The sequence below is a fragment of the Cordyceps fumosorosea genome (genome assembly GCF_001636725.1).
Source record: "Cordyceps fumosorosea ARSEF 2679 chromosome Unknown scaffold_1, whole genome shotgun sequence".
Lineage (NCBI taxonomy): Eukaryota > Fungi > Ascomycota > Sordariomycetes > Hypocreales > Cordycipitaceae > Cordyceps > Cordyceps fumosorosea.
The window spans coordinates 1176109-1202315 of record NW_017387301.1 but is presented as its reverse complement, the minus strand read 5'-3'; the positions used below and the strand labels follow the sequence as shown (position 1 = coordinate 1202315).

General features: G+C 54.1%; 6 protein-coding genes across 6 annotated transcripts; 4 read left to right on the top strand and 2 right to left on the bottom strand.

Annotated features, from left to right (window-relative positions):
• Nucleotides 1–403: 403 nt before the first annotated feature.
• On the top strand, nucleotides 404–2032 carry ISF_00393 (hypothetical protein; the record flags this gene model as incomplete). Its single annotated transcript, XM_018844000.1, has 2 exons — nucleotides 404–1269; nucleotides 1792–2032. The coding sequence occupies 2 exons, from the start codon at nucleotides 404–406 to the stop codon at nucleotides 2030–2032; spliced, it is 1107 nt and encodes a 368-aa protein (XP_018708450.1).
• Nucleotides 2033–2181: 149 nt separating this feature from the next.
• Nucleotides 2182–6436, bottom strand: ISF_00392 (Telomerase ribonucleoprotein complex - RNA-binding domain protein; the record flags this gene model as incomplete). Its single annotated transcript, XM_018843999.1, has 11 exons — nucleotides 2182–2275; nucleotides 2366–2474; nucleotides 2588–2755; nucleotides 2998–3066; nucleotides 3123–4086; nucleotides 4141–4602; nucleotides 4660–4668; nucleotides 4729–5405; nucleotides 5455–5622; nucleotides 5675–5975; nucleotides 6410–6436. 11 exons carry the CDS (start codon nucleotides 6434–6436, stop codon nucleotides 2182–2184), a joined length of 3048 nt encoding a protein of 1015 aa, XP_018708449.1.
• Nucleotides 6437–8631: 2195 nt separating this feature from the next.
• On the top strand, nucleotides 8632–14255 carry ISF_00391 (Rho guanyl nucleotide exchange factor; the record flags this gene model as incomplete). The annotated part of the gene is made up of 2 exons (XM_018843998.1): nucleotides 8632–14088; nucleotides 14139–14255. 2 exons carry the CDS (start codon nucleotides 8632–8634, stop codon nucleotides 14253–14255), a joined length of 5574 nt encoding a protein of 1857 aa, XP_018708448.1.
• A 1149-nt stretch (nucleotides 14256–15404) lies between these two features.
• On the top strand, nucleotides 15405–17407 carry ISF_00390 (sucrose transport protein; the record flags this gene model as incomplete). The annotated part of the gene is made up of 6 exons (XM_018843997.1): nucleotides 15405–15493; nucleotides 15566–15591; nucleotides 15656–15967; nucleotides 16038–16109; nucleotides 16175–16892; nucleotides 16975–17407. The coding sequence occupies 6 exons, from the start codon at nucleotides 15405–15407 to the stop codon at nucleotides 17405–17407; spliced, it is 1650 nt and encodes a 549-aa protein (XP_018708447.1).
• A 149-nt stretch (nucleotides 17408–17556) lies between these two features.
• Nucleotides 17557–18129, bottom strand: ISF_00389 (Endoplasmic reticulum, protein Pkr1; the record flags this gene model as incomplete). Its single annotated transcript, XM_018843996.1, has 1 exon — nucleotides 17557–18129. One exon carries the CDS (start codon nucleotides 18127–18129, stop codon nucleotides 17557–17559), a length of 573 nt encoding a protein of 190 aa, XP_018708446.1.
• Nucleotides 18130–24556: 6427 nt separating this feature from the next.
• Nucleotides 24557–25317, top strand: ISF_00388 (hypothetical protein; the record flags this gene model as incomplete). Its single annotated transcript, XM_018843995.1, has 3 exons — nucleotides 24557–24948; nucleotides 25010–25076; nucleotides 25129–25317. 3 exons carry the CDS (start codon nucleotides 24557–24559, stop codon nucleotides 25315–25317), a joined length of 648 nt encoding a protein of 215 aa, XP_018708445.1.
• Between the last annotated feature and the right edge of the window lie 890 nt (nucleotides 25318–26207).

The following is a 26207-nucleotide window of genomic DNA, read 5'->3' as shown; positions in this document are numbered from 1 at the left end:
TTGGTACACACTAGTTAGCTGTGTGTGGATGAGAATATCTACTCCGGACATATCGTTCTATTGAATTTGCATTTGCAATATGATACAAGATACTCTAAATGTACTTACCCAAGTAACTACTGATCAAGTAAGTACCAACGAGTAGATCGATGCATCGAAATCGTCGTTCGTCCCATGTTGCCTGATCGGCCTGCGCCACATCAGCAACATCAGCCCAACGAGGCTTGGCCGCAGCCTCAGTCACCAATCAACCACCACCTACAGTAGTCAACCAAGCTTGCCCAACTTTCATCCTTCCGCCTCACCCATCCGATTCGTTCGTTCGCCGCTTTCCATCCACACATCGCCCCTCTCAGCCCCCCAGAGGCGCCAGGCACGAGCGGCAAGGGAGAGAGGAGAAACCATGCAGTCGGCATCGCCAAACCAAGCTTCGCTGGCGCCCCTCGCCCTCGCCAGCTACCGCAGTACCTTCTCCCACGAGCTTGCAGCAGGGCGACGCCGCCAAATCGTCCTGCCCCAAGCGTTCCTCACCACGCTCATCCTGCCCGTCGTCTGGCTCGCCATCCCCCACCACGGCCGGTCTTGGCGCCATCGCTCGCGGTGGCTGCTGTTCGCCGTCGCCCTCTTCGCCAACTGCGAGCAGGCGGCGCGGGCGTCGAGCAACAACGTCGCGTGGGCGGTCATCTCGGGGCTCGTGTCGGCGTACGGAACCATGCTGTGTCTGCAGCACATGATACTGACCAACCCACAGCGCGATGCTGCCAGGATCATAAAGGTTCCGCGCAGAAAGGCCCAGGAGGTGGCTTCAACAGGTCTCGGCGAGCCGCCACAACCCGCGGCGGCGGCCGCGACAAGCTCCGGCCTCCAACTACCAAGGGAAGCACCGCGCAGCCGAACAACGCAGCGATTTGTCGGCAGCTCAGAGATTGGAGGGGATTTTTGCTACGTTTGGCAGCGCTTTCCGTCCGAAGCCCCTTTTCTTGACAGGCTCGGCTGGGCCGCAGATCTTGTCCTCAGCTTCCGTGGGGCTGGTTGGAGCAGCTCAATCTCCGTGATCCCCAGACCATCTGCGCCGAGCAACATCAGAGACGGACAGCTGGTCGAAGTGGCCTCAATTCCGTCAGTCACCAACTACGGGTTCGAATACATACAGCCTCCCGCAGATTTCCTGTGGCATCGCCTCAAGCTGTTGGCTGGATCATGTCTCATGCTGGATTTCCTCGGCACCTTCATGATAAAGGATCCGTACTTTGTCTTTGGTCGTGAAAGGTGCGTGAAATATGCCTTACCATGGTACCTGGTCGGTCTGTCCCCATGGCGTCTTGAGGCCTATCGTCAGCTGTTTTCAATTGTGGGTGCCTTCTCAGCCGTAGCGGCGGGGTACAGCTTGACAGACATTGTTCACTATTACGTTACGTTGTACTGGAGCCCATCCCGAAACATCCCATGGATGTATGCGTCTTCGTTTGGATCATTCACCGAGGTGTTTGACCGAGGCCTTGCTGGGCTCTGGGGCTCTTGGTGGCACCAAACCTTCCGACAGCAGTTTCTAGGTCCCGCAGGCTTCCTGCTCAAGCAAGGGTTGATACGTAAAGGTTCAGCCATGGGCAATCTTGTGGCTCTGTTGAGTACGTTTGCCATGTCTGGTCTCCTTCATGGCACGGGAAGTCTGTCAGCCGTTCCACGAACAAAGCTCTGGAGTCAGCCTGCCTTTTTCTTGCTGCAGGCGGTAGGAATCATTCTGCAGCAGCAACTTGCTGCGCTCCTGCGGAGAAACTTGCCAACCTTCAGCATCTCTGTACGGCGTGCTGGCAATATTTTGTTCACACTCTTTTGGCTTTACGCCACTGCACCGCTGTTCAACGACGACATGGCGGACATGGGACTCTGGCTGCTTGAGCCTATGCCTTTCTCTATCTTTAGAGCCTTGGGGTTCGGCTTCCCGGGAGACGCAGTCTGGCGCTGGGACAGCACGTATCTCTTCCGATGGCATTCGGGGCGCCATTGGTGGCAAAGCGGCCTCGCCATTTAGACGACCGCGCACTCGAACGCAGACCACTACACTTCAAAATTCTGAGCACACATATAGAATTTACATAGAACATTTAATATTACACAACTTCAAATCGTCACGATTTTCGGCCCGTTCTATGCGTGGATACTACTGCCGGAACTTCTTGCTCACTTGGCGATTTCGTTGCGAAGCCATTCCAGTACCTCAGTGTGCTGCGTTTGCTTCGCACAAAGAACTTCTTCAAATGCCTCGTATGCCAGTCTAAGCCAAAAAGAAATAAATACGTCAGTATGAGTAAACTCGACTGCAAGGTTGACAACAGAGCGGTTTCTGCTGGAACGATAAACTCACCGAGCGACCTGGCCCTTGCGAATGGAGCACTCGTATCCCTGGTGCCTTGACTTGCGGAAGCGGCTAGTGAGGATGAGGTGTGAGGCTTGCACCGTCCTCATAATAGTGACTGATATCGCAGAAAAGACCTTGTTAGCTCTGATATGGCGATCGCACGGCGGCGGCCGGCGTTGAGATATTGAGCAAGGGTGGCAACTAAAAGTACAAGGGAGGAGGACTTACGTTTGACCAAATGAGGTCGCGGTCGAGCAGTTGGGCCAAGTGCCCGCATGTATGCCCACATCTTGAGGGCCGTCTGCCGAAAGGCCGCCCGCAGCGTCTCGAGCACCGTCGCGTGCGAGTTGTAGCTCGTATCGTAGAACATGAGGTGCGACTGAATCTTGAAGGCGTCTGTTGGGGGAAAGGGATGTGAGCGGAAGAATACACGGGGACGTCGCTTGACGTCCAGTTAAGCGAACAACAACAAGGCGTAACTGCGGAAAGGCGTCTGACCACGGCCGGCCAGTCCTGATGGGATCCGGATGACATCGGCGGGAGAGAGCATGTAGTCAAAATACGAAAACGGCCAGAGTTTCGAAAGAGGAGCCGAGGGGAAAAAAAAAAAAAAAAAAAAAAAAAAAAAAAAAACGTACTGAGGACTTTTCGTTCAAAGTTTCGGCCTGGTGAGCGGCCGTGGTCAACCGTCAGAGTATTCGAGACGTCTACGCCGTGCTTGTTAGTGGCAGGGACTAGTCAAGGGCAGCAAGAGAAGACTTACCAATCTGCCGCTCCCGTTGGCAGTCCTTTCTAATCTCCAGCGTGCGGCAGCTAATTCGCAACCCGCAGTACGGAAAGTCTGCGCCGCTGTCCACGGTCCGTATGCGCGCGGTCTCCTCCTCCCCATCCTCCGCCGCCGGCACTGGCACCGACAGCGGAAAGTTGGCCAGCGACTTTTCTGGGTTGACGCGCACGCCGTACGCCGGGACGCCACGGTGCATCACCTCTGCGAAGCGCCGCGCGTCGGCCACGTCCGTGGTGATCAGCAAGAAGTCGTCGATGAGCCGCAGGAGCAGGTTGCTGCGGCCACCACCCGCCACCACCGCCGGCGCGAGGAAGGCGAGGTTCCGGGCCTCGAGATCGGCGTAGAAGTAGCTGCACAGGTACGAGGACAGCACGGAGCCCTGTGGGATGCCCCGCCGCTGTCGGTACGTCTTCCGCCCGACCCGGATGCGGTTGTCGGCGACGTGCTCGGCAAGGAGCCGCAGGAGGTCGCGCGCGGCGTGCCGGCCCTGCGCGGCGCTGTTGACGAAGACAGTGTTCCTGTGCCGCCGGGCCGTCGCGTCGCCGCCGCCGTTGTCGGTGCCTTCCAGACGCTGCAGGAATCGGCTGGACTCGCCGCTCGGGTAGGCCGTTGCTCTCCAGCGGCGGACGGGCTTCGGTAGAGGTTGCGCTGGTTTGCTGCTGCTATCTTCATCGGCGAGCGTGGCATTTCCGTCGAACGGTCGATCTCCCGGCTTCACCTCGGCATGCTTGAAGATTTTGTAGTCGGCGTGGCTCAGGATAGCTGCCATGAGCTTGAGCACAGCATCTTGAGGAATGGTGTCGAAAGCAGACTGTACATCCACTTTGACAAAATACAATCGCGGTAGTGGGCTAGAAAATTGACTCCGAAACTCTCTGAGCCGCTTGTATATATCTCCTACTGACAGAAGGCTTGCTCCGAGATTCGCGGGGTTGAGGCGCTGTAGTTGGTCTGTCAGTAATCTTCTTTGCAGGGATGCTGGTTCTGGACTGACCTTTTCCAGTTTCAGGACGTTGTGAATTGGAGCCAAGGCGGTATTGATGCTAGGGCCGAGAATCTTTTTGTTATTCTTCATCGGGTATCGGCGTCGGAGGTTCATGATAGGCCTCAGGCTAGCACCTTTGGGTAGCAAGCGAATCTGGCTAAATCCTAACCGCTGAGAGCTCATGATGGACTGAATGTCGCCTATTTCGATCTCTTCAAGCATGTCGTCCTTGATTGCGGTCATAGCACGCTCGGAGACGACTCTCCAAACGTCGTGCCGAAAGTAAAACAGTTGGTATCGATGGTTGTTGGACTCTGTGACGTAAAAGGTGCTACGCACCAGTGGTATCACAAGGGAGTCGAATATATAATACAGCAGCTCATGGAATAGCTCTAGCTGTTTCCGCGTCTCACTTTGGCTCGCCTTCTGGCCGTTGAGGCTCGGGAGCTGAAGCCATTGTATATTAGAAATCTACACTGGCGTTAGTGAAATCGACGCACACTGCATGCGGCCGTTCGCAACACGTACTTTGAACCCCTGTGAAATCTCATGGAGACTTATGCCTTCGAACCTACGCAACGTAATAAAATGATGTACCTTTTTGGCAAGGAGAGCCTTATTATGAAGCAGGTCGTCGCCCTCGCCAAGGAAGGCATCGGGAAGAACTTTCGACAAAGCTGCTTGAAGGAATGCTGAGACGTGGCTCATTGGTGTCGCCAGATCAACAATTGGGGTCGTGGGGTCAACTTGAAAGATCCGGGACTGCTGCGAGTGATGCTGTGTAGCCGCTTCCCGGTGCATCGTTAGTGCCGGATCTTGGCCTGACTTTGCGGAGGTCCCCCGACTCAGGGCCTTCTTGGATATTGAGGCGAGGGCCTTTTCTTTTCGCGTCTTCACGCGCAGCGTATCCATAGAAGAGGTGCAGTAGTGCCAGATAAGCTGGATATAGGAGCACTGGCGATGGCGAATCTGCAGTCGACGAATGAGGTTTTGTGCTGTGCCTCGAAGTCGCTTGGGCATTTTCGGCACCCCTCTCTTGAGGAAATTTTGGTCTGAACCCAGATGAGTTGTAATCTCTTCATCTCTGACGGTGTAGTCTTGGAACTTTTGCGCCGTCTTCTTTGGATCAATGGTGGATGTGAAGACATTGTGGAGGCCGAATTGCCTCGGGAATATGTACATCATGACCTTGGCGGTGTTGACGGTGTTCTTTTGAGTAGCTGTCAACTCGGCCTTCCCATCTCCAGATATATGCGGACACCGATTTAGCACATCTGACACCAGTCAGTATTTTATCCGCCGAACAACGACGGAGCTACTCACGTATATGTCTGTATCCTGCCCGTATGCGTCCTCTAGACGTCAATGCGGGCCGCGCATAAAACATTCTGCTTCTCACAATGGTAATTTCGGACACCTTTCGTGGCAACTGCGCAATTTTGGAGCCATCATCCCGTTTCAGCCCATGTTCGAGCTCAGATATTGGGGTTCCTGTCCACCGTGTTAGTGGACGTTGATAGCATGGAAATCGTGATGACCGCACCGGAGATCTGGTAAAAGTTGTTCAAACCTGGTTTGATAGCAACAAACATTGAGCAGTCTACGAGCATATTAATCATGGTCTTCTCCCCAGATTGACCCAGTAGTGCCAGCAACTGCGGCCAAGGGCTCGACTTTAGGCTCGTGACCTGGTCATTAGGATATCGACTAAAGACGCCGGGGATGGTCTCCGATTCCGCCTTCTCCGTGGCGCTCCTGCGATATCCATCGCAGAGAATATGTTTCGGACCAAAAGCACCGCTGTTGTCGCGTTGAAAGATCAGCCAGATCACGAAGTCGACAATCTAGGCGAGTTAGTCATTAAAACTGGCTGGCCTAGGAGCCTATCTAACCTCAGCTTGTGAATAAAAAGGCGAATTCCCTGACAAGGAAACTGTAGAGTCTTCCGCCCGTTGCGAAAAAGATAGCCATTGCTCCCATCTATTGTCCGATGCTTCGGGCGTAAGCTGCTGGTAGCAAATAAGTGTCGAGTCGAGTAGGTGACATATATCCTGTTCAACGGCAGCGCGTTCTGGTATCGTCCCAAGCAGTTCAATCTTGCGTCGTCTCAGCCGTGAAGTTTGTGGCAGACTTGCAAGAACATATTTTCTTAGCGATGTGCAATGGGGGTAGATGAGGTTGAGCAAATCGCGTTGCAGAGGCGGGCGTGTTGCGGGCAAAGACTTGGGTTTTTTGCAGCTTGACGCGTCTTTTTGCGCCTTCTTTCGTTTAGTCATACCGACAAAAGTATTGAGCTGGAGTCCATTCTCAAATGTCGCGTGAGTTATACATGCTTACAGGCAGAGGTACGCGAAGGCATCTGGCTAACAAACGGGAGTTGACCTAGTGTGGCTTGAATACCTACATGTGGCGCGATGAGACTGTATGTGGCTGTGCAGCATCCCTACCATCGTTCGATTCTCATGAGATTCTTACTAGATACATCGGAAGTACATACTTTGGACCAAGCACCATGTATTTGAGACGAACCTAAGGATACGATCCTGAACTTAGATTTCGCTCTGTCTTCCATCTGTGGCGTTATTGAGGGTCGTGAATAAAGAGATATGGTGCCTGCATGACAACTAGTTAGTGGGTCGCTACTGAAGTCTTCAGCATTGAATTCATCTATTGACAGGACCAGTTAATAAGCAGTACCTATTCCGTATCCGTCGATGCTGCCTGTATGACTGATCCTGCATATGCCAATTTCCTTTGTGCTCTTTTCCGAGTGGCTGCATGCAATAAGTCGGCACGGAAGAGACCACAAACCAAGTGGCCTAGAGACGGGGGCAATCAGCCAACCGCGGGGGTTAAATAAGAAAAATTTGCGGCTTTGGAAACGCCTCTGTTTCAAATCACCAACGGAGGTTGCGCCGATACAATGACGGCACGGGCTGTAACACGTCGCGTAATTCTTACTGGCTCGTGAGCACACGAAGAGGGAGTTTGGGAGTTGATGCAACAGCAACCAGGGAGCGAGGGCCAGAAGAGGTCCAACCACATATGGTGAGCACGGACGGATAATGCCGAGAGACTATGAGGTGTGCAAGTCTATTATTAGGCTGGGGAAATCTTGACAATGGGTGTTTTTCACTTGCCCCAAGCTTGCCACTGGCTCGCTCGCGAATCGTCGCCCCTGTCTGTGCGGTTTGCGCAGTGGTCACGGCTCCAATCTCTTGGAGTAAGAAAGACAAAGACAAAGGTTGATCGGACACGGCCGGAGTGTCGGGTCGTGCGAGATGATTTGCGTGGGGACGGCAAGGATTTGGCTATAACCAGTTGCTTGGAGCTGTTGGAGGGGATACGGTCTCTCAATACCGACATGAAGAAATGAAGAATCCCGGTGTAATCCGAACTCGGTAATCCGTACTGTGCAGTCAGAAGAGGCCGGGGGCCACAAACTCCATTCGTAAAACGGCGAGTTCGGAGTGACAAAAAGACTTCATCGTCAAGGAGGCCACCAACTTTAGTAACCAAGCATGCGCGGGCCACTAGTCTGTTCCGTTGTCTCATCAAGCCACAAACGCGAGGGACGATGTTGGGGTCGAGCTCTGCTTCCCTGTTTTTATTATCATTAGTTAGTGGTTTATTAGGCGATGTGCTGCTAGGTTTTGTTCCATGTATATGTTATTAATATCAGTTATTCAACATAAATAGGCTGCAGCCAGCAGCAGGGGTGCGGTGCGTCCTGGGACATTGGGATGTTCACGTAGGGGCGGCAAAGTTGTACAAAGTAAATGGGAAAGCACGTGTTGTTTCTGTAACTATCATGCCATGGCTCTCTCTCGATGTGAGGTAGTTACTGAGAGGATGTCGATTGTAATCTTGGGTATGCCGGTGTATACTTGCATGGAGGTGGCTATAGCTGCCGTATCAGTGTATCAGTATGGGGTACGATACGAGACGGGTTGCTACCTACGACGGCACGAAAGCGATCGGGCTGTGAAAGAGTAGGTACCCAAGATGGCGAGGCACATTGACACAGGCTCATGGCCAGCAATAACCTAATAATAAAGTACGGCTACTCTGTGCAAGCAAGGGGCTTGCGGCCCGCCAAACAGACTGATGTGACAGGCTCAGGCTTCTCCCAAGCAAATGCGCCACAAAGCCACTATCACGGCAACACAAGCAAATTTCAAGACGCTAGAAAAACACGCCAACAACAGACAACAGTGGCTTCCCAAGTCCTGGCCGCTGTACCCAGGTACCTCAGCCACTTTACAACCATCTCCACCAGCCACACGCCGCCTGGCGCCCATCCACCACTCTTTCGCTCCCTGTCCCTGTCGCACCCCAAACTAAGGCTCCATCTCCCAATCGTCCTCCCGCGTCCTGCTTCCACCAAACAGATTCTGCCCAGCCAGCGCATCAATGCCCGCGCCTGCATGGGCTTGCCGTCGTCCTTTCGACCAGTCGCTTCGTCCGTCGAGCCCGGCCTATGCCTAGGTTCTGCCCATCATGGAGCAGGACCCAGACTCTGGCCCTCCAGACCCGAGCTCCCACCATCCACATCCCATCACCACCGCTCCCGCACCGACCGGCCCGCTACCCTTCGACTCTTCCGCCGCCGCAGAAGACCGTTCGCATCCTGACACGCGCCTCCTTCATCCTGAGCCTGCCACTATCTATCAACACTCACACGCTGCCGTCGACCCCCACGATCAGTTTCTCCCCGCCGTCCTCGCAGCCTTTGCTTCTCCCTCCGCTTCGCACCCATCGGCGGCGGCATCACCTCTTGCTCACGATGCTCTTCCCGTTACTCCTATAGAGCCCGACGACTTCTACAAATCCTACCAGCCGGCTGTGGGCGCCGTTGTGTCCACCCCGGCCGTCTCTCCAGCCGACGCAACCGCCGCCGCCTCACCGTCCAGCTCGCCGGCCATGACATCCATGCTCACGCAGCAGCCGATCCTCCCCAACGGCAATAATGCCACAAGCAGCACGAGCCACGTCGAAGGGCTTTCTTCACAGCCACCCCGTGGCCTGGGCCTGCAGTCAGGCACACGATCTGTCTCGAGCCCGGCTGTGAGACCCAAGAGTGGTCCCAGCGTCAAAGATCTAAAGAAGAGGTTTGATGAAAAGGGTGGTGCTGCCTCACCAGCACCTATCATACCTCAGTCAACGCCCAGACCGCGTCGTGGCCTCACCGAATCCTCTGTTGCCACTCGCAACGGCCTTGTGGTATCCAAGGCACGCAAACCGCCCACCCCGAACGGGTCCGCAGGCGCATCTCCTCAGATGGCTTCGACACGGTCCTTTAGTAGCAACCAATCGTTCGCCAGTCGAATTCACAATTCAGCAAACACCACGCCCCCATCTTCTCTGCCTCTGCTGTCCCGAAGACCGCACGCACAACAACGACCCGGCCAGGCTTCGGGGCTTCTTTTTGGCGAGGTCGCCCCCGAGCAACACGGCTCTGTTACGCCTGGATTCGGCATCGACGACATTCGCCCCCGAAGGATCTCAGACTCCAGCGTTCACACAAAGACGACGTTTCACAGCATACCAGGTCAAGATCAGGATGTAGATTTAGCGTCACTCCCGAGTTCGTACGCCAGCGCTGCGACACACCACGGCCCATTCAGCGATTCACCAGCTAGCGGCAATCAAAGTCCACGCACACGGTCACAAAGCGACGCCTCATCGCGCAGTTCCTCCAATCGAACCCCAATTGCATTCCGAACAGGCCTAGGCAACATTTCAACTTCTCATTCCGCCTCCAGATTGCCCGTCGCTGTACGCAGACTTCATAGCCCAACGAGCAGCTCGGGCGACAACACACCTTCACGAGGAACGTCACCTGCAAATCTTCGCCGACCACCGTCAGCCGGCGGCCAGATCTCCAAAATCACACCTCCACCTTCTCGAGCCAAAACGCCGACCTCGTTCAATAAAACGCCTACCCCAGCTGCGAGGGACCGAAGGCCTCCACCGCCAAGCCTCAATAATTCTGTGAACGGAAGCAGCAGAAAATTACGGCCTCAGTCGATCACGCCACCGAAGCTTTCACCTACCCTGCGAAGTACAAGGCCTCGTCAACCGCTAGCGCATTCATCCAATAAGTCCAACGATTCCGGGGCAACCAAGGCACTCCGCCCCAAGGGCAAGGAACCAGCAACGAGGCGAAGGAAAATATCCGCTGGCCCTATTGACTTCGAACAGAGGCGAGAACACATCCGTTTGGCATATAATAAATCCATTCGTGAAACTGAAGCCCTAGAGGCCAGGAAGAGGGCTGCGAGTCTAGCCAGGAGGAGCGAACAGAAGGCCGCGGCTGTTGCCACGAAACCGGCTAACGAGAGCGCTGGTATTCCTCCCGTCCCGCAAATACCTCGCGATGCTATTGATCGGAGCGCTGCTAGTAGTGTCGGCGAATCTGCTCCCGTGCAAGTTGCAACAACCGAGTTGACAACAGCACCGGTACCATTAACAATTTCCCCGTCACTGGCCAACTCAACTTCTGTTGGCGTCGAAGACTCCCCTACGCTCGGTGTTCCGGGCAGTTACCCGCAGTCTAGTCCTTCTCTGCCGCAGATCAATAAGCGAGCCTCAATAGCATCTTCTACGTCTCAAGCCACCGAATTCGACGCGGAGCCACAGACCGCGCCGCCAGTTCCTGCTAAACACCTACCGGAAGTTCCCGTCAATTTCATAACACCGCCCAGTCCTAGACCAGCTACGCCGGCCGCGGCACCCGCCACGACCGAGTACCCATATCCGCTTTCACAAGATCGAGATGTGCAGCAGCTTGCGCAAGGCCATGCACACTTCATGCCTCACGCTGGCAGCATAGATCTGCCGTCTACATCAACGCCACTCCAAGACCACACTCCGGCCTCGATGACGGCGTTGCAATCGCCATTGCAACAGCTGAGCTCAACTGGCCTGTTCCCTAGGCAAGAGCTCTGTGAGGATTCCGACTGTCAGTCTGAGATAGAGGCCAGTCCTAATGTACCGCATGCTGGATACCCCCGATCGGAGGCCGCAACGACAGATGCATGCACCGAAGACACCGACGACCACGATCGATATGAGCGTGCATCCGACTTCCGATACGGCGAGCAGCTGGACTCCAAAAGAGCATCAACATGCGCCTCCTCTGATGTCAGCGGATTTGATGATCTACAGCAGTATGCATCAGATCGTGGGTCATACCACATGCCCGGCACTCTTGGTATACCATCTCCTAGATTCCGCTCTGACCGTGCGAGTCATCAATCCACATGGACAGATTTTTCTGTCGAAAGCTCACGGCAGCTCGACACCGCTGGGTCGGGGATGTTTATGAGTAGCCCTATATCCACCCATCAGCCTGCTTCTTTCTCGTCTGCCACCAGTCCGCGTCAAGATTCGTTCCTGGAAAGCTCAACTTCGCGATCTGAGAAGGAACTACCCCCAACACCGGTCAACCATCAGCTCCCTGAACTTGACACGGGTGACGGATTTTCAATACCTTACCTGTCACCTGGCTCTAGTCATGGCCCATCATTCCTTCCTTCACCGCCAGCACACGAACCGCCACCCATCCCAAATTCTACAGCCGGGTCTGCACTTCATTCCCGTAATCCTAGTACGATATACGAGGCCTCTCAATCTACCAGCACGCTGCTCAACTCCGAACGAGATAGCGAAGTTTACATGACCCACGCCAACACACCCAAATCGGTGGATACAACTTCCTTCGAAACAGCCGACAACGACTCTAGCAAAGTCGCTGGGACTGATAGTGACGGAAAGTCTCTTCACCAAGATGGAGAAGCGCCTTCGGAGAAGGAACGGCATCGCCTCATGCAACGACGCAATGTCATCAAGGAACTTGTCGACACTGAAGCCGTATTTGTCCGGGACATGAACATTGTCGAAGAAATTTACAAGGGAACTGCCGAAGCCTGCCCACGCTTAGACGATCAAACTGTGAAACTCATTTTTCGCAACAGCCACGAGATCATCGAATTCCATACCTTATTCTTGGCGGAAGTGAAGGCTGCAGTTTCGCCGGTCTATGTCCCCAAAGGCGGCCGAACTGCAAAAGCCCCGCAGCTACCAGCGAGCGTCGAGCCAGGAAGCACCAAGTCGAGCGATATCAGCGACTCGAGTGATCGCGAAACCTCCATTGGCCCTGTCTTCAAGCGCCACCTGGACCGCATGAAGACTATCCACGAAGGGTTTCTACGGAACAGTGATCAGGCGGCGAAGAAGCTGATCCACATACAACAAGACTCCGCCGTCAAGGTCTGGCTGACAGAGTGTAACGAAGTTGCAAAAGACTTAACGGCTGCGTGGGATCTTGACTCGCTTCTCATCAAGCCAATGCAGAGAATTACAAAGTACCCCAACCTGATAATGACTCTGCTCCAGCATACCCCAGTGGATCACCCAGATCGAGACCATCTGTCTGCGGCAAAGGACTCGCTCGAAACCGCCATCATCGAAATCAACAAGACAAAGAAGAACTTTGAGTTGGTGGGCCAGATTGTTGGCAGAAAACATAAAGATACGGATGGCAAGGTTGGATTTGCTCGTGCTTTCGGCAAACGTGTCGATAAGCTACAGTCTGCCGGCAGCCGTGTTCCCGATGACCCGACTTACGTGAAACTGCACGAAAAGTTTGGTGACGACTTTGTCCAACTGCAGGTTGTTCTTCGTGACGTTGAGTTTTATACAAGACAAATATCCCAATACGTGCACGAATTCCTGCAGTATCTCTCATCAATTGAGTTGGTCATGAGACTACAACCGGGAAACTTCCCTGAGATTGAGAGTAAATGGGTTCAGTTCAACATCTCAATGCGGGACTTGGAAAAGGTGGCATTGGAGGAGCATCTTGCGCAAGTTCGAAAGCAGGTGATTGAACCTTTTGAGCAAGTCATCAAGGCTTACGGCAATCCTTCACTGGCGATGAAGAAGAGACAAAAACGCCGGCTCGATTACGAGCGAGCTGATCAGCAACGACGCAGCGGCAAGACGCTAGAGCCAAAGTTGCGGGAGGTCGTTGAGCAGTACGACGCGCTGAATGATGCTTTGAAGTCTGAGCTGCCCAAGCTCTCTGTCATGACTGAGAAGGTTGGGAAGATCTGCCTTGGCAACTTTGTCAACATCCAAGCCAACTGGTACAGGATGTGGACAGAGAAGCTGAGGACAGTTCTTAGTGACGGCCCAGAGGTCCCGACTGTTGATGATATTATGACGACTTTCAACCGCGACTTCCCTTACGCCGCCGACCAGCTGGCTTCCATTGGAATCTTGAATCCTGACTTACAAGCGCGATCGTCACAGTCCACGGAGTATCGCAACCGATACTCTGAGATTGAACGCCGCGGACGCGGTTCTTCGGTCAATGATGAGAGTGTCCCAACCTTGCCGACTCCAGACTTTGGGAAGCGCAGCAGTGGGGGAATTACCATGTCACCCAGTGCAGGTAGTTCTAGTAGCAACGTGGCTGCCGTTGCCAACCCGCATCAATACTATTATCGAGATTACTACGCCGGTATTATGGGATACAGCGCTAATTCGGCATCTCCCAAGTCTGTCGACATGGCTGGAAGCTCGCGCTCCAATACGGGCACCGGCCACACCTCTACGCGTCCAAGTACCGGTAAGAGCCTCGAGGCCGGCGCTTTACAACGGCAAAGCTCAGATGCGGCCTCTGCTCATCGACCAGAATCAACAGCGACATACATGTCTGGGCATACACAGCAAGAAAGTGTTAGATTTTCCAACCTATTCCACTCTGCTCTTCCTATGGCGGACGGTACAGAGGAGAGCCAGAGATCATCTCGCGCATCATCTCGCGAGAGGGGCCGAGGGTCAGACGGCTACAACGTTTTATGGCTTGCTGCTTCTCTGTTTGAGTTTAATATCGAAACAACCAAGCACGAAGCTGGTTATCCGTACCTAACATACCAAGCGGGCGAGGTAAGCTTTATGTTGCAGTTTATTATATGCGGCCGCTAACCTATCAATAGATTTTTGATATCATCGCAGAGAAGGGAGAGCTATGGCTGGCCAAGAACCAAGACGATCCTACAGAGATGGTTGGTTGGATCTGGTCGAAGCACTTTGCCAAGCTAGCCGATTCATAACGACACCAGGAACTGCGTCTTGAGGATTTGCACATGTGTTTTCTACCTCATTGTATTTTTTGAAGAGTCAAGCAAGCGTTAAGTAAGCGATGCGAGTAAGAAACGTGAAGAAATAGAATTTTGGCGCCCAGAAAGGGTCAACGGTTGACAGCACACAATACATCTGGTCCAACACCCAAAAAGGACAAAAGGCGCAGACATGGTAAAAAAAAAGAAAGGAAACACACAGAGTCTGGCCGGCTTTCGGATTTTTGTTCTTTTCTATCGAGGAAAGGGGGAAAGGGAATATGGGTGGACACGGCGTTTACAATCTCGTTGCAATTTTGTTATTCGAGCAAAGCGGTTTCTCTTTCTTCTTTGTCTTTCTTGTTTGACGCTTTCTGCCATGAAAGCGAGTTGACTTGGCAGTTATTCTTTCTACAATTCCCATCTAGTTTTGTTTTTACCTGCCTTACTTGAACTACATTTGTGTTGATGTATGTATGATGCTTATGTCGCCGTGGGCGTAGAGGCAGGCATCCCGCTGCACCGCTCCATGCAGTGAGATGATAAAGCCAATGCCGACAAAGGAAGAAAAGGAAAAAAAAGCGCCATATGTGATGGACGACTCTAATAATTTACACGTCTCTCTTTAAAAAAAAAAGAAAAAAAGAAAAAAAAGACCTACTTCCAGGTATTGGAGCAAAAAACGACGCTCATCACTGCTATGCTCGGAAAAGTGGCGCAAAGACATCTAGCGGCTGAAGATTGTCGGTAGGCTCGCTGGGCTACCAGATGTCTCTTTGAACTTTTCAGTGCATTCCATCCATCTTAACAAGTGCATCTTCCCCTGCTCTGCTTTATCTCGTTCGAGCCCAACCAGGGTACGATAATATCCCAGGTCCGAATTCGCTCGCTAGGCGCAGCGAGTCAAAGTCGACACGCGACACTGCGAGTCTCACACCGTTATTAGGAAGGGAGGCGGCAGGCGCATCGTCCACAACCGACCAGCTGGCCTAACAAAGGACAGCGAGACGCGGCGCGACCCATCGATATCAGGGAATAGATATCTTGTCGAATTGATTCCGCTATTTCTCTATTTTATTCATGAGATTTTATCCTCTCCCACGCGCGCTCACTTCAAGGCCGTGAGGTACATCTCCTGCCACGATGGCTGCGTTTGCGGGCGAGTCCTCCATCAGGGGCTCGAGTGAGGCCATGCGCATGGTTCTGCTCACCTTTTGCACCATTGGCATCACGTAAGTGACAGATACAGGGTGTGCTTATTCAGAGGCTCGATGGAATTTTGCATCTAATATTCACTTGCGCAGGTTTACCTGGGGAGTCGAAATGACGTGTAAGTTGACGACGCCTCTACCGTTCATTCGACTATCATCTTAGAGCTAACCATGGCCTCCCAGACTGCACACCATATCTTCTAAGCCTCGGATTGAGCAAGAGCAACACTTCCATGGTGTGGATCGCCGGGCCGCTGTCCGGCCTCATCGTGCAGCCCGTCATCGGCGTGCTCTCGGACGAGAACACGTCGCGATGGGGCCGCCGCCGGCCCATGATGGTCCTCGGCGCCGTCATCGTCGCCGCGGCCATGCTCGTCCTGGGCTTCACCAAGGAGCTCGTCGGCCTGTTCGTCGAGGACACCGACGCGGCCAGGATGCCGACCGTCCTGCTCGCCGTGCTGGCCATTTACGTCGTCGACTTTGCCATCAACGCCGGTAAGACAAACAACTCACCCAGGTTTTGCCAGAGGAATGCACGTGAGCTCACAAAAGCCCAACCAAAAAGTCATGTCCTGCTCGCGGAGTCTCATCGTCGACACCCTTCCTATTGAGAAGCAGCAATCCGGCGCCGCTTGGGGTAAGTTCTGCCCGCCTTGCATATCTGTCCTGTTTACGTGTTGCTGATCCGCATGAATCTCTTAGCCAGCCGCATGTCCGCCATTGGCAACGTCATCGGTTACGCGGGCGGCGCCGTCGACCTGGTCAGCATCCTGGGCACCACCTTTGGCGACACCCAGTTCAAGCTGCTCACCCTCATCGCCGTCGCCGCCATCCTCGGCACCACGGCCGTCACCTGCTGGGCCGTGACCGAAAAGGTGCTGCTCCCCGACGCCGCCCACCAAAAGAACCGGACTCGCCATCCATCCTCCTCCTCCTCGGAGGGTCGCTTCCGGGTCGTCGCCCAGATCCTGGCCACCATCCGGCACCTGCCGCCGCGCGTGCGCGCCATATGCTGGGCGCAGTTCTGGTCCTGGGTCGGCTGGTTCCCGTTCCTCTTCTACAGCACCACCTGGGTCGGCGAGACCTACTTCCGCTACGACGCGCCCGCATCGGCGGGCAAGGACGCGCTCGGCGACATCGGCCGCATCGGCAGCCGCGCGTTCGTGCTGTCGTCGCTGATCACGCTGACGGCCTCGCTGGTGCTCCCGCTCGTGGTGCGCTCGCCAGACGAGCCGACGTACACGCAGCGGCCGCATCCGGTGCTCACGGCGGCGCTCAGGGTCTGCGGAAGGTGGTGGTCGCGGCCGGACCTCCTGACGACGTGGGTCGCGGGCCACGCGCTCTTCGCGGCCGCCATGACGTTTGCCCCGTTTGCGACCAGCTACCGCTTCGCCACGGCACTGGTGTGTCTCTGCGCAGTGTACGTAAAATCCCCCCCTTCCCTACCTTCGCAAAGAGGAAAGACGGTTTCGTTTAAAAGAGCTAGCTAACCCGCAACACAGTCCATGGGCAATCGCAGGATGGGCGCCCAGCGCCCTTCTCGGTGTCGAGGTCAACAAGCTCGCGGGCCAGGGCAGCGGCTACCACCCTCTGACCCGCCAGGATGTTGAGATGACGGTGCTCGGAGAGGGCTCCTCCTCCTCCGGCTCCCCCTCTCAGGACGCGGGAGGCTCCTCGGCGGAGCTCTCGGGCATCTACTTTGGCATCCTCAACGTGTACACGACGCTGCCGCAGTTTGTCGGCACCTTCATCTCCATGATCGTCTTTGCCCTCCTTGAGCCGGGCAAGAGCCGAGAACTGGGGGGTGAGGATGGGGACAAGACGCCGTCGGCGACGCCGACCGGACCGAACGCGATTTCCGTCTGCCTCTTCATCGGTGCAATGAGCACCATCGTTTCCGCATTTGTTACGAGAAGATTGAGAACTCTGGAGTAAGACCTTGTTTTTGGACAATCGGCCCTGTTTTTTTCTATTCACTTTGGTGGAAAATTAAGCTTATGGTAATCATTGTTGTGTGTTGATATTTACGCTCTGCAGACTTGATGTAAAAGTAAAAAGCCCATCTATACCCGTTCATGTAATCATCACTTGGTCTTGTCGTTTTCATTCTCCGAGACCTTCTCCCACTCATCCTCGGTACTCACGCTCGACTGGGACGTGCAGCCCGTAGAGTCCGACACGGGCGACGCCGCGACCCTGTGCTTCAACGTCCCCTTTGCCTCGACCGCCTCCACATCCGCCGACGACTTGGCCACCCTGGCAACGCCTCCGCCTCCCTTGCCCGCACTCTTCCTGCCCTTCCGCTGCCGGCCCTTTGGCCGGCCCTCCACCTCGGTGTCTTCATCATCGCTGCCGTCCTTGGTCGGACCACCACCACCATCATCCGCCGTCTTGGTCTCGTCAGCGGGGTCGCCGGACGATGGGAGCTCCCCGCGGGCCTTGGCGGCCGCCAGCTCGGCGGCGAACCAGTTGACAGACCACCACAGGCCGGCGGACAGCACGGAGAGGACGACAAAGTGCACGCTGTAGGTGGCGACGAGGAGCGCGAGGAGGGTCACCTGCAGCGCGGCGAAGCTGGCGTTGGTGGCGCGCAGGATCGTGGGCGTGGGGCCGGGGACGAATATGGACTCCCACAGGTCGACGATGAAGGAAGACATGGCGTGCGGGATCTTGTGTAGCTTGAAGCGTTCTGATATTGGAGGGGTTGGTCGGAGTGAGAATGGTCCGACGAAAGGCTGGCGGTTGGCGTAGATACGATGAGAACGTTCTCCGAGCAGAAAAAAAAAGAGAACAGGACGCGCCGGAAGGTGAAAAATTAAAGTGCAAAAGGTTGGCAGCTCTCTCTTGTTTGTTTGCTCTGGTCGGAAGACGCGGGGATCACGCGCCTGCTGCTGCCTGCTTTGCGAGTATGAAAGGACACAGTGTGCCTGTGCACATGCGGGATGTTGCGCCTCGCAGCCGGTAGAATATCCCAAATATGACCTGGATTTTACAGCAGCTGAAATGGCTTGCTCTATTGGCGAAAACGCGTCGATCCTCGCTGCTTCGAGTCGTTATTGCCTTGGCTCTCATTAACGCGCGCGTGCTTTCCCCCCGCGACGGAGGACCTTGTGATGCTTCTCATGACTGATTATGTAATCAAGCCGACAGTACAGGGTAAGGCCGACGGCATCTTGGGTCCGAATACTCCTCGGCGTGTCAAGGGATAATCATGGAGGAAAATCGTTAAATAATGCTCAATCTGCCTTTATTTGCGTGTTTGTGTTGGTTGGTGATTTTTTTTTTAACGAACTGCGAGCCTTTCTCTGGTGGATTGACATGTGCCGCTGACGGCCGTTCTCAGCTGTAGAGTAGCGGCCAATGCTACATCTTGAAGTTCACTCCTACGATTCCCACATTGTGGGATACCTTTTCTCTTCTTAGAAATACCAACAAAAGGAGGCAGAGGACCACTACCTAGCTGAACCTACAGGCTAGAGACGTCACTTGAGGTTGATTGCTGCCAAGAATTTGCAGGGCTGAGTAGCCTATTATAGAGTTGGAGATTCAGATCAACCTGGAGTACCAAGGTTGTAGAATCGGGCTTTTTGGAATCGGTGTTTTAGATTGTTGCGTCGACCCTAGCCGTCGGTGCCTCCCGACGGAACATTGTCGCCCTGTGTGACCTCTTACACCCACCGCCGTCTGAAACGAAAAGGATCGTTTCCTGCTGAGAAGCAGCAGGCAGACTTCAGGTCAAGTCAAGAAGAAGCCTAGGCAGAGCTGGGAAAAATCCGCACATCCTACCTGACAGACGGGATTGTGAGTCCCCTTGTTGTTTCCCTCCCCCGGTTGAGACGGCCCCATATCGGGTGTCCATGGGAGAGATCGGACGACTTCTAGAACGGGGGTGAGGCCGGGATATTGTTGGGTGTACATACATACATAGCTAGGAAAAGCCGATTTCGAGCGACGAGGCTCGACGGCGCGGGCCACGGCGAGTGGCACCGATGTGGCAATGCACGATGCCAGAACTACCGGGAAACGATTAATTTTTTTCAACGCTTTAAACGATTCTCCATCCCGGAAATACGCAACTCGTTTTGGGGAGTGGATCTAGAGGTTGTTGGTGTTGACCGTCGGCGCCAACGACAAGGCGAACGTAGAGAGGCAATGCCGAATGCAACTATGAGATATTAAGGATTGGTAAAAGAGCACTGTTATCAGCCTCAAGGGCCATGCAACTTGAGCTTCCTAACATGACATTCAGGCCACGATGAGGTTGGCACTTCTCCCACGTACTTCTCCTGCCTGGTCCTCGTCAACGGTGGACACTCGGCAGCGGGCCGCGGGACATCTGGCGCCGGAATTGTAACGAGTTGGCTCTGCAGGCCAAACCAAGAAGCCAGGAAATGACATGGGAAGCTGCAGCCAAAGGTAAATTGGTGCACATGCACATGGTGGCAGGTGACGAAGCGCCTGTGCCAAGTTCCGTCTTGCGGGTGCTGCATAGAGGTAGCACGCGGGGATGCGGCCACCAACTAACCGAGTGAGTTATGAATGGAAGGAATTGCCCATCGAGAAGAAAGACGCGATACACGGGGGAACTGGTATTCAGTATAGGTCTCTACTTATCCAAGCGTGATGTAGAAGCAAGTTGTGGTCGGGCTTGTACGCGGCACCGGGGCTGGTAGCGGATCTGTCGCATCAGAAGTTGCGCAGCACAGAGACATGGCCCTTTCCATGGGACCAACCAGCAAGGTCATCTCTTTGCCGTAGCACAATGAAAGCCATCGCTCCCCCGCAGAAAGGGGGGAGTGTGCATGAAGGGCCAGCTGCGCCAATCAAGGATGTTGGGTGGACTGATGAATGTCTCTGGTCGCGATGCCATGCCTAACAAGACGATTTGGGTAACTAAAGCGCGGTCCGGAACTGAGGCGAACCGAGAAGCGACAGACCGGGCGCTGTCAAGCTGCGATGGTTGGTCGGAATTTAACCTACAGCTGGGCTGTAGCATGCAGTAACTTGAGCTTCGTCACACATGGCAAGTGTGGTTGTCTAGGTCTAGAAGAGATGCTGATGGTGGTGATGGCGTAGGCCTTGTTAATAAAAGGGCCGGATTGATCGAGCTGAAGCATCGAGTTTCGTCTTGGCAACGAGGCAAAGATTGTTCCTGAGCAGAATTGCGGTGCAGTGCAGCAGCCTCGCCTCGCAATCGCGGGCGCTGAATCTGTGATGACCCAGCGGCCAGCCTCATGGGATTTCGATGCGACTTTGATGAAGGAGCTTGGGGCCCCGGAAGCTAGTGGAAGGCGAGCCGAAGGAGACCAGCGGCCGCTTCGAGTGGTACTGGTACTCCATATTGCAGGCAAGGATATGATTCATGCATGTAGATCCCTTTTTTGCGTGCGAGCTGACGGCAGAAGGCGACTGCAGGCTTTCACGTCTCACAAGAGAGAGGGAGAGAGAGAGGTAGAAAGAGAACAAATGCACTGCGGAGTAGAAATGACAAGATAATCGGGCTTTTGCTCCGGCCCGCCAACCCGTCCGCCTAATAACACAAAAGCCACCACCAATTCGCCAGCCTTCTCCCCCCCCCCTCCTAACATACATGGTTCCGCCCCCCCATTGCGAGGTCCGAGAGACCAAAATAGCTGCGCGGGGGGGGGGGGGGGCTACACTACATAACTAGGATTGAACTTCTCGGCCGGTTTGGTGGTGGTGGGTTGCGCGTAGGGCTGCGGGATTGGATGACGGGGGAAAAAAAAAAGGCTCGGTCCAAAGATTTCGGCTCCTTGCTTGCTTTGGGGACCGTTTGGTAGCATTCGCCTTGTCCAGCTCCAGCTGTGTCACCCTGGACGTGGAAGAAAGAGGGGGAGGGCATGTTTCTTCCTGATGATGCGGCCAGCCGTACGGATGAAGAAGGGACTTTTCTTCCGGCTTAGTCTTGGCGAAGAAGCCTCTCTTCAATATGCGGTTACCGCCAAGAAAGAAGCTGATGGGTTTATGAATGGAGGGGGGTTAACGACTTCCACATATAGCCCAGCGCCATGCACAGGAGAAGAAGGAAAGCCAGCGCGAAACAAGGCCGAGCCACAACTGCTGTTATCATTGGTAAAGTGGACAAATGAGCAGCGGGTTACTGGTCGCATGGTGTGGCCTGGTTGTAGATTAGTACCTCAATTAGTACCGTAGTTCGTTCATCTATTCACACTGGTGGCGGCTTACGGGTGGGCTGGGAGGAAAGGGGGGGTCGACATCGAGGCTGGCTGGTGTCTGGAAGCACCTTCTTCTCAGCAAGTCATCGAGTTAGGCAAGTAGAGCGAGGTTTGGCATTAATTAGGTAGTTCTAAAACTAGCTTGCTAATAATAATGCACCCTTTTTTTGTTGGATGTTCCGGGTCGCGGTGCGAGGTCTTGTTGCTTGTGAATCGATCGTCACTTTACAGACAGACAGACAGACAGACAGACGGTTATGTAGGTGCATCGGTGACCCATCAGCCACAAGAACGGTGGCATACGAGAAGTCGTTATATCCTCGTTTTTAAAAGTTTTAATGGCCTTGTTGGGCTTGTCTAGTCACCAGACACCAGACACCAGACACCAGACACCAGACACCAGACACCACATGTTGCTGGCTGTTGGGCTGCGGACCTCGCTCCCCAGCCTCTCGCCCGTTTTATTTATTTTATTCAAGTTGATAATAAAAACAGCAGTATACCCAAGAAGTCACAAATTATCTCAGGGCGCCATATCCTTTGCCTCGTGTAGTAATCCGCACTCCGGACTCGGTCTCATTTATCGTGGTCCCGATCGGATGCTTGTTGGCGCCGAGCAACTTTGGTCCGAGATGGAGGAGGGGCTCATTCGCTCATTCATCCATCACTCAGCCGCTTCGGCTCCGTGGCACGCGGACAACATTATGTGTAACTATATAATATTTTAGACTTTTGTATGTTTCTAGTCGTCGCGGGGGCTTGGCACTGACTGGGCCAGCCAACGAGGCGGGGTGAGACAGACGTCGCCCGGCGGCATGTTCGCCTCGTCAGTCCGTTTTTAGCGAGACTGTGGTGGCAATGAGCAAGGCGAGAAGGCTTTATTTCTCTCTCTCTCTTTTTTTTTTTTTTCTTCTTCTTCCATCTTGCGGCCGCACTACATTGGAAGGGTGTTCAAGTTGTAAGCCACTGTCCATGTAACAACCCAAGGCCCGACTCCCATTCGTCCACTAACTACTAAGTTAGTTACTGACAGGTAGCAGTAGCCTGTAGCTGCATTAGTGTAGCGTTAGTACCTGTTAGGCAACGGCTCCGGGGGTGGCGCCAGCACTCTTTCTACTGGTTTCAACACTAACTACGGGGGTGGCTGTTGCTGTTGCTTCTGTCCGTCTAAAATCCAACATCTGGGCGGCTGGATGAATTTAGTTGTGGACACGCTCACACACCAACTCCACAGCCAGCTACGAGCATGGTTTGGAGGATATGCTGTACGAATATGTATGTATGTAGCTGGTCAATTTCCGTTGGGCAGGGCTCAGCTGCTAGGGAATCGGCCTGGAACTTTTGTTATGGAGGGAAGCAGGGGGAAGAGGCTGCTGGTCCTCAAGGTGCGCTCGTGAAGTTCAAGACCCTACGTACATGTACTACGCATCCAGTCTCATTTGCCTCAGGCTTGCACCAACATAAACAACCAGCACCGTCTATAATTGGTAATGGCCGACAGCAAGGGCCGGATGGTCTGTCCCGCCTGCAGCCAACCACTCCAACTACTGCGTAAATAAACTAGTTCTTCCTAACCAGGTGCCACGCCATGCTATTTTGTACTCTTCGTAGACGACTGATGGGGCTTCCAACTTCTGACCCCCTCCTTCCCGCTTTCCAGACAGGCTCCTTCCCGCGTTCAACCAGGCTCTCACTCAACTCACTCCACCCCCTCCTCCTCTCTTCCCTTCTTCACTGACATCACCCTCCTCCTTCGCATTCACAAGTTGCGGGCGACACGCACACCTCCTCTGTCATGCAACAACTCTCAACTGGCCCCCACACGGGCCACACCCCTCTGCCTCGTCGTCCAACGGGCTCCATGCTATGCCATGCTCGGCCGTTTGCCTTGGCCCTGGCTTCTGCCCCGTTCCCTTGAGCGCCCGCGCGATGCAATCTCGACTCTAAGCATCCTATACCAAGCCTCGGAGGAGTAGCAGTAGCTCGTACATACATGCTCCCTACACATGGCCAACTCGTCAAACTCCATATAAGCTGCTCAGGTCTCGCCGACTTCCGGTTCCTGGCACTCACTCCGCAGGCTTCCATGTGAATGATTTACATCGTCTGCCACATATCCTCTGCATATACCACCCGCTCATCCCGAAAAAGACGTTCACCCAGCTGCAAAGGAAGCTCATCTGACATCTGCAACGCGGTGACGTTGTCGTGTGCTGCTGCAAGTGCTCTCATGCAGAGCGCCTGTGTTTCGAGACTCGGCTTAGGAAACCCTGGACAGAAGTTACAGGCCTCCCGAACCACCGAGTACTGACTGGCTGTGCTTTTGCTGCAATCAATCTTGCTGGTGGCCGACACACCTTTGGAAGAAGCTACCGCCTCATCACCCACAGTTTACACCCCCGCGGAGCCTACCGCATTTGCATTCAGACCGAGGACACTCCGCGCAAGCCGGGGTCCTCAAATCAGCAGCAGTTCACGCTTACGCTTCCTTTCCTAATTACCACGCCAATTTCAAGCCGGACTGTCTTCACGACAATTCAATACAGGAAAAGACACATTTCCATCGATTTCACTTGAAACCAGTCTACCCACCCCATAATGAGGTCAGTCGTCCGCCCCCAAACCAGGCCGCTTGTCCCAACCACCCAACTCCTAACCAGGCTACAGCGCCATAGCCTTGTCATTGGATCCCAGTTCAGTGATTGGAAGCAAAAGTGGCTTTCCCTGGCAAGGTATGTGGGAAATGGCGCTCCCCTTGACTTAAATATTGCCACTAGCAGAGACCTCCCTGGCTAACTGTCGGCCTATTCCAACCATAGATCCTCGTTCAGACCACCGTCATCATCACCACCAACAACACAACCACCACCACCATTTTGGCGACATAATGTTTGGAGATGATTTCAGCGTCGTGGCCCAGACAAGCGACGCTGTTGCAATGTCTCCTATTAGCACAAAATCATCGGCGTCCAGTCCCTCGCTCTCCTTCACCCCGGATCAGCATACCCTGAAGCGTCAGCAGGACCGTGCTCGCAGAGATTCGCGCCTCAACGCCAGATTACGCCGCTACAGCAACTCTTCCTTTGCAGACTCGACCATTATGAGCCCGAGGGATACTATCGGGAATCTTGGACTTGCAGTCTACAACCCGACAACCCATACGACGGTGCCTTTGATGGCCGAATCACCCCACCTCATGCCAACATCGTCATACCTGCCCTCTTACAGTCCTACGTCAGAGACCTCGCACGGCTACTCACTGTCCTATCAACAGCCACTGTATGCTTCGGAAACTAGCCGCCTCTATCTACAAGTCTGCGTCGCTAACCTGCCAAAACAGTCCGCAGTCGTACAATCTACCCATGGATTACTCAAACGGATACATAGGCGCGAGTGACTTTGGGTGCGTTCCCTTGACATTTGAACTGCACTGCACTGATATGCTAACGATAGCGACAGCAGCTTGAGGTCGAGTCAACAAACAACATCTTCAGTTCCTCATGGCCAAGAAGGCAACATGATGTACCAATTGCCAAGAAGCCCCTCCAGTGGCCCCCACGATCTCTCCCCCTCCGGAGCCGCATCGAGCCGGCCGAAGCCTCGATGCTGGGACCATGGGTGCAATGGACGCCAGTTCTCTACGTTTAGCAATCTTTTGCGCCACCAGCGCGAGAAGTCTGGCCACGCCGCCAAGGCAACTTGTCCAAACTGCGGCGCGGAATTCACCAGAACAACGGCCAGGAATGGGCACATGCTACACGATAAATGCAAGCGAAGGACCACCGGAAGCAGCACCGCCTGACCTGCAGGGTCTGCCGCGTCGCCGTAGTGGCCGATGAGAGGCGAGCAAAATTTCCGTATATTTTCCCCAACACCCGTACATAGGAGCTGCATAGAGAGAGGGTTGGCCGTACTCGGTGGGCGCAGTGACACCCAGATATACCCGGCCTGTGTTATATGGTATTCCTTTTTCTATTCTTTTTCATTTTGGTTAAATCTGGGAAGGAGTTTTATTTCCCGCCTTTACTTGATAAAGGCAGCTGCTACTTGCTTTCTCTGCTTTTTGGGAAACGTGCAGCTGCAAGCCAGCCTGCACAGGACTGTTGGGACTTGCCATCGTCACCTGCATCATGGGGCAGCTGATGCGAGGTGCGCAGAAATTATTTGAATTAAAAGACTTTTGCTTGTTTGTACATGTCCATTCTATGTTTTGAAGTCGAGGTCATGTAAGGGCCGAGTCTATGAGCTCACTTGGCGAGAGCCAGCAAGGATACCCTGAAGAGGGATCTACCATGAACCTGGACAAGTAGCAAGGCACTGATGCCTCATCCTCGGAGCTACTGGAAGCTCGTATGCCAGTAGTGTGAAAAGAAGAAGGCTAGAACCCCAGATGGACGAACCACGAACGGCAGCGTCGCTCTTTATAGCTCCTTTCAGCCCTGCAAGGTAAGTATCCGCGCCACTAACACTTGTCACTTGCCCGTCGGTTGTTTGTTTGAGACATGCTGCCCTACTAGCCAAAACGGAAGATGAGCGTC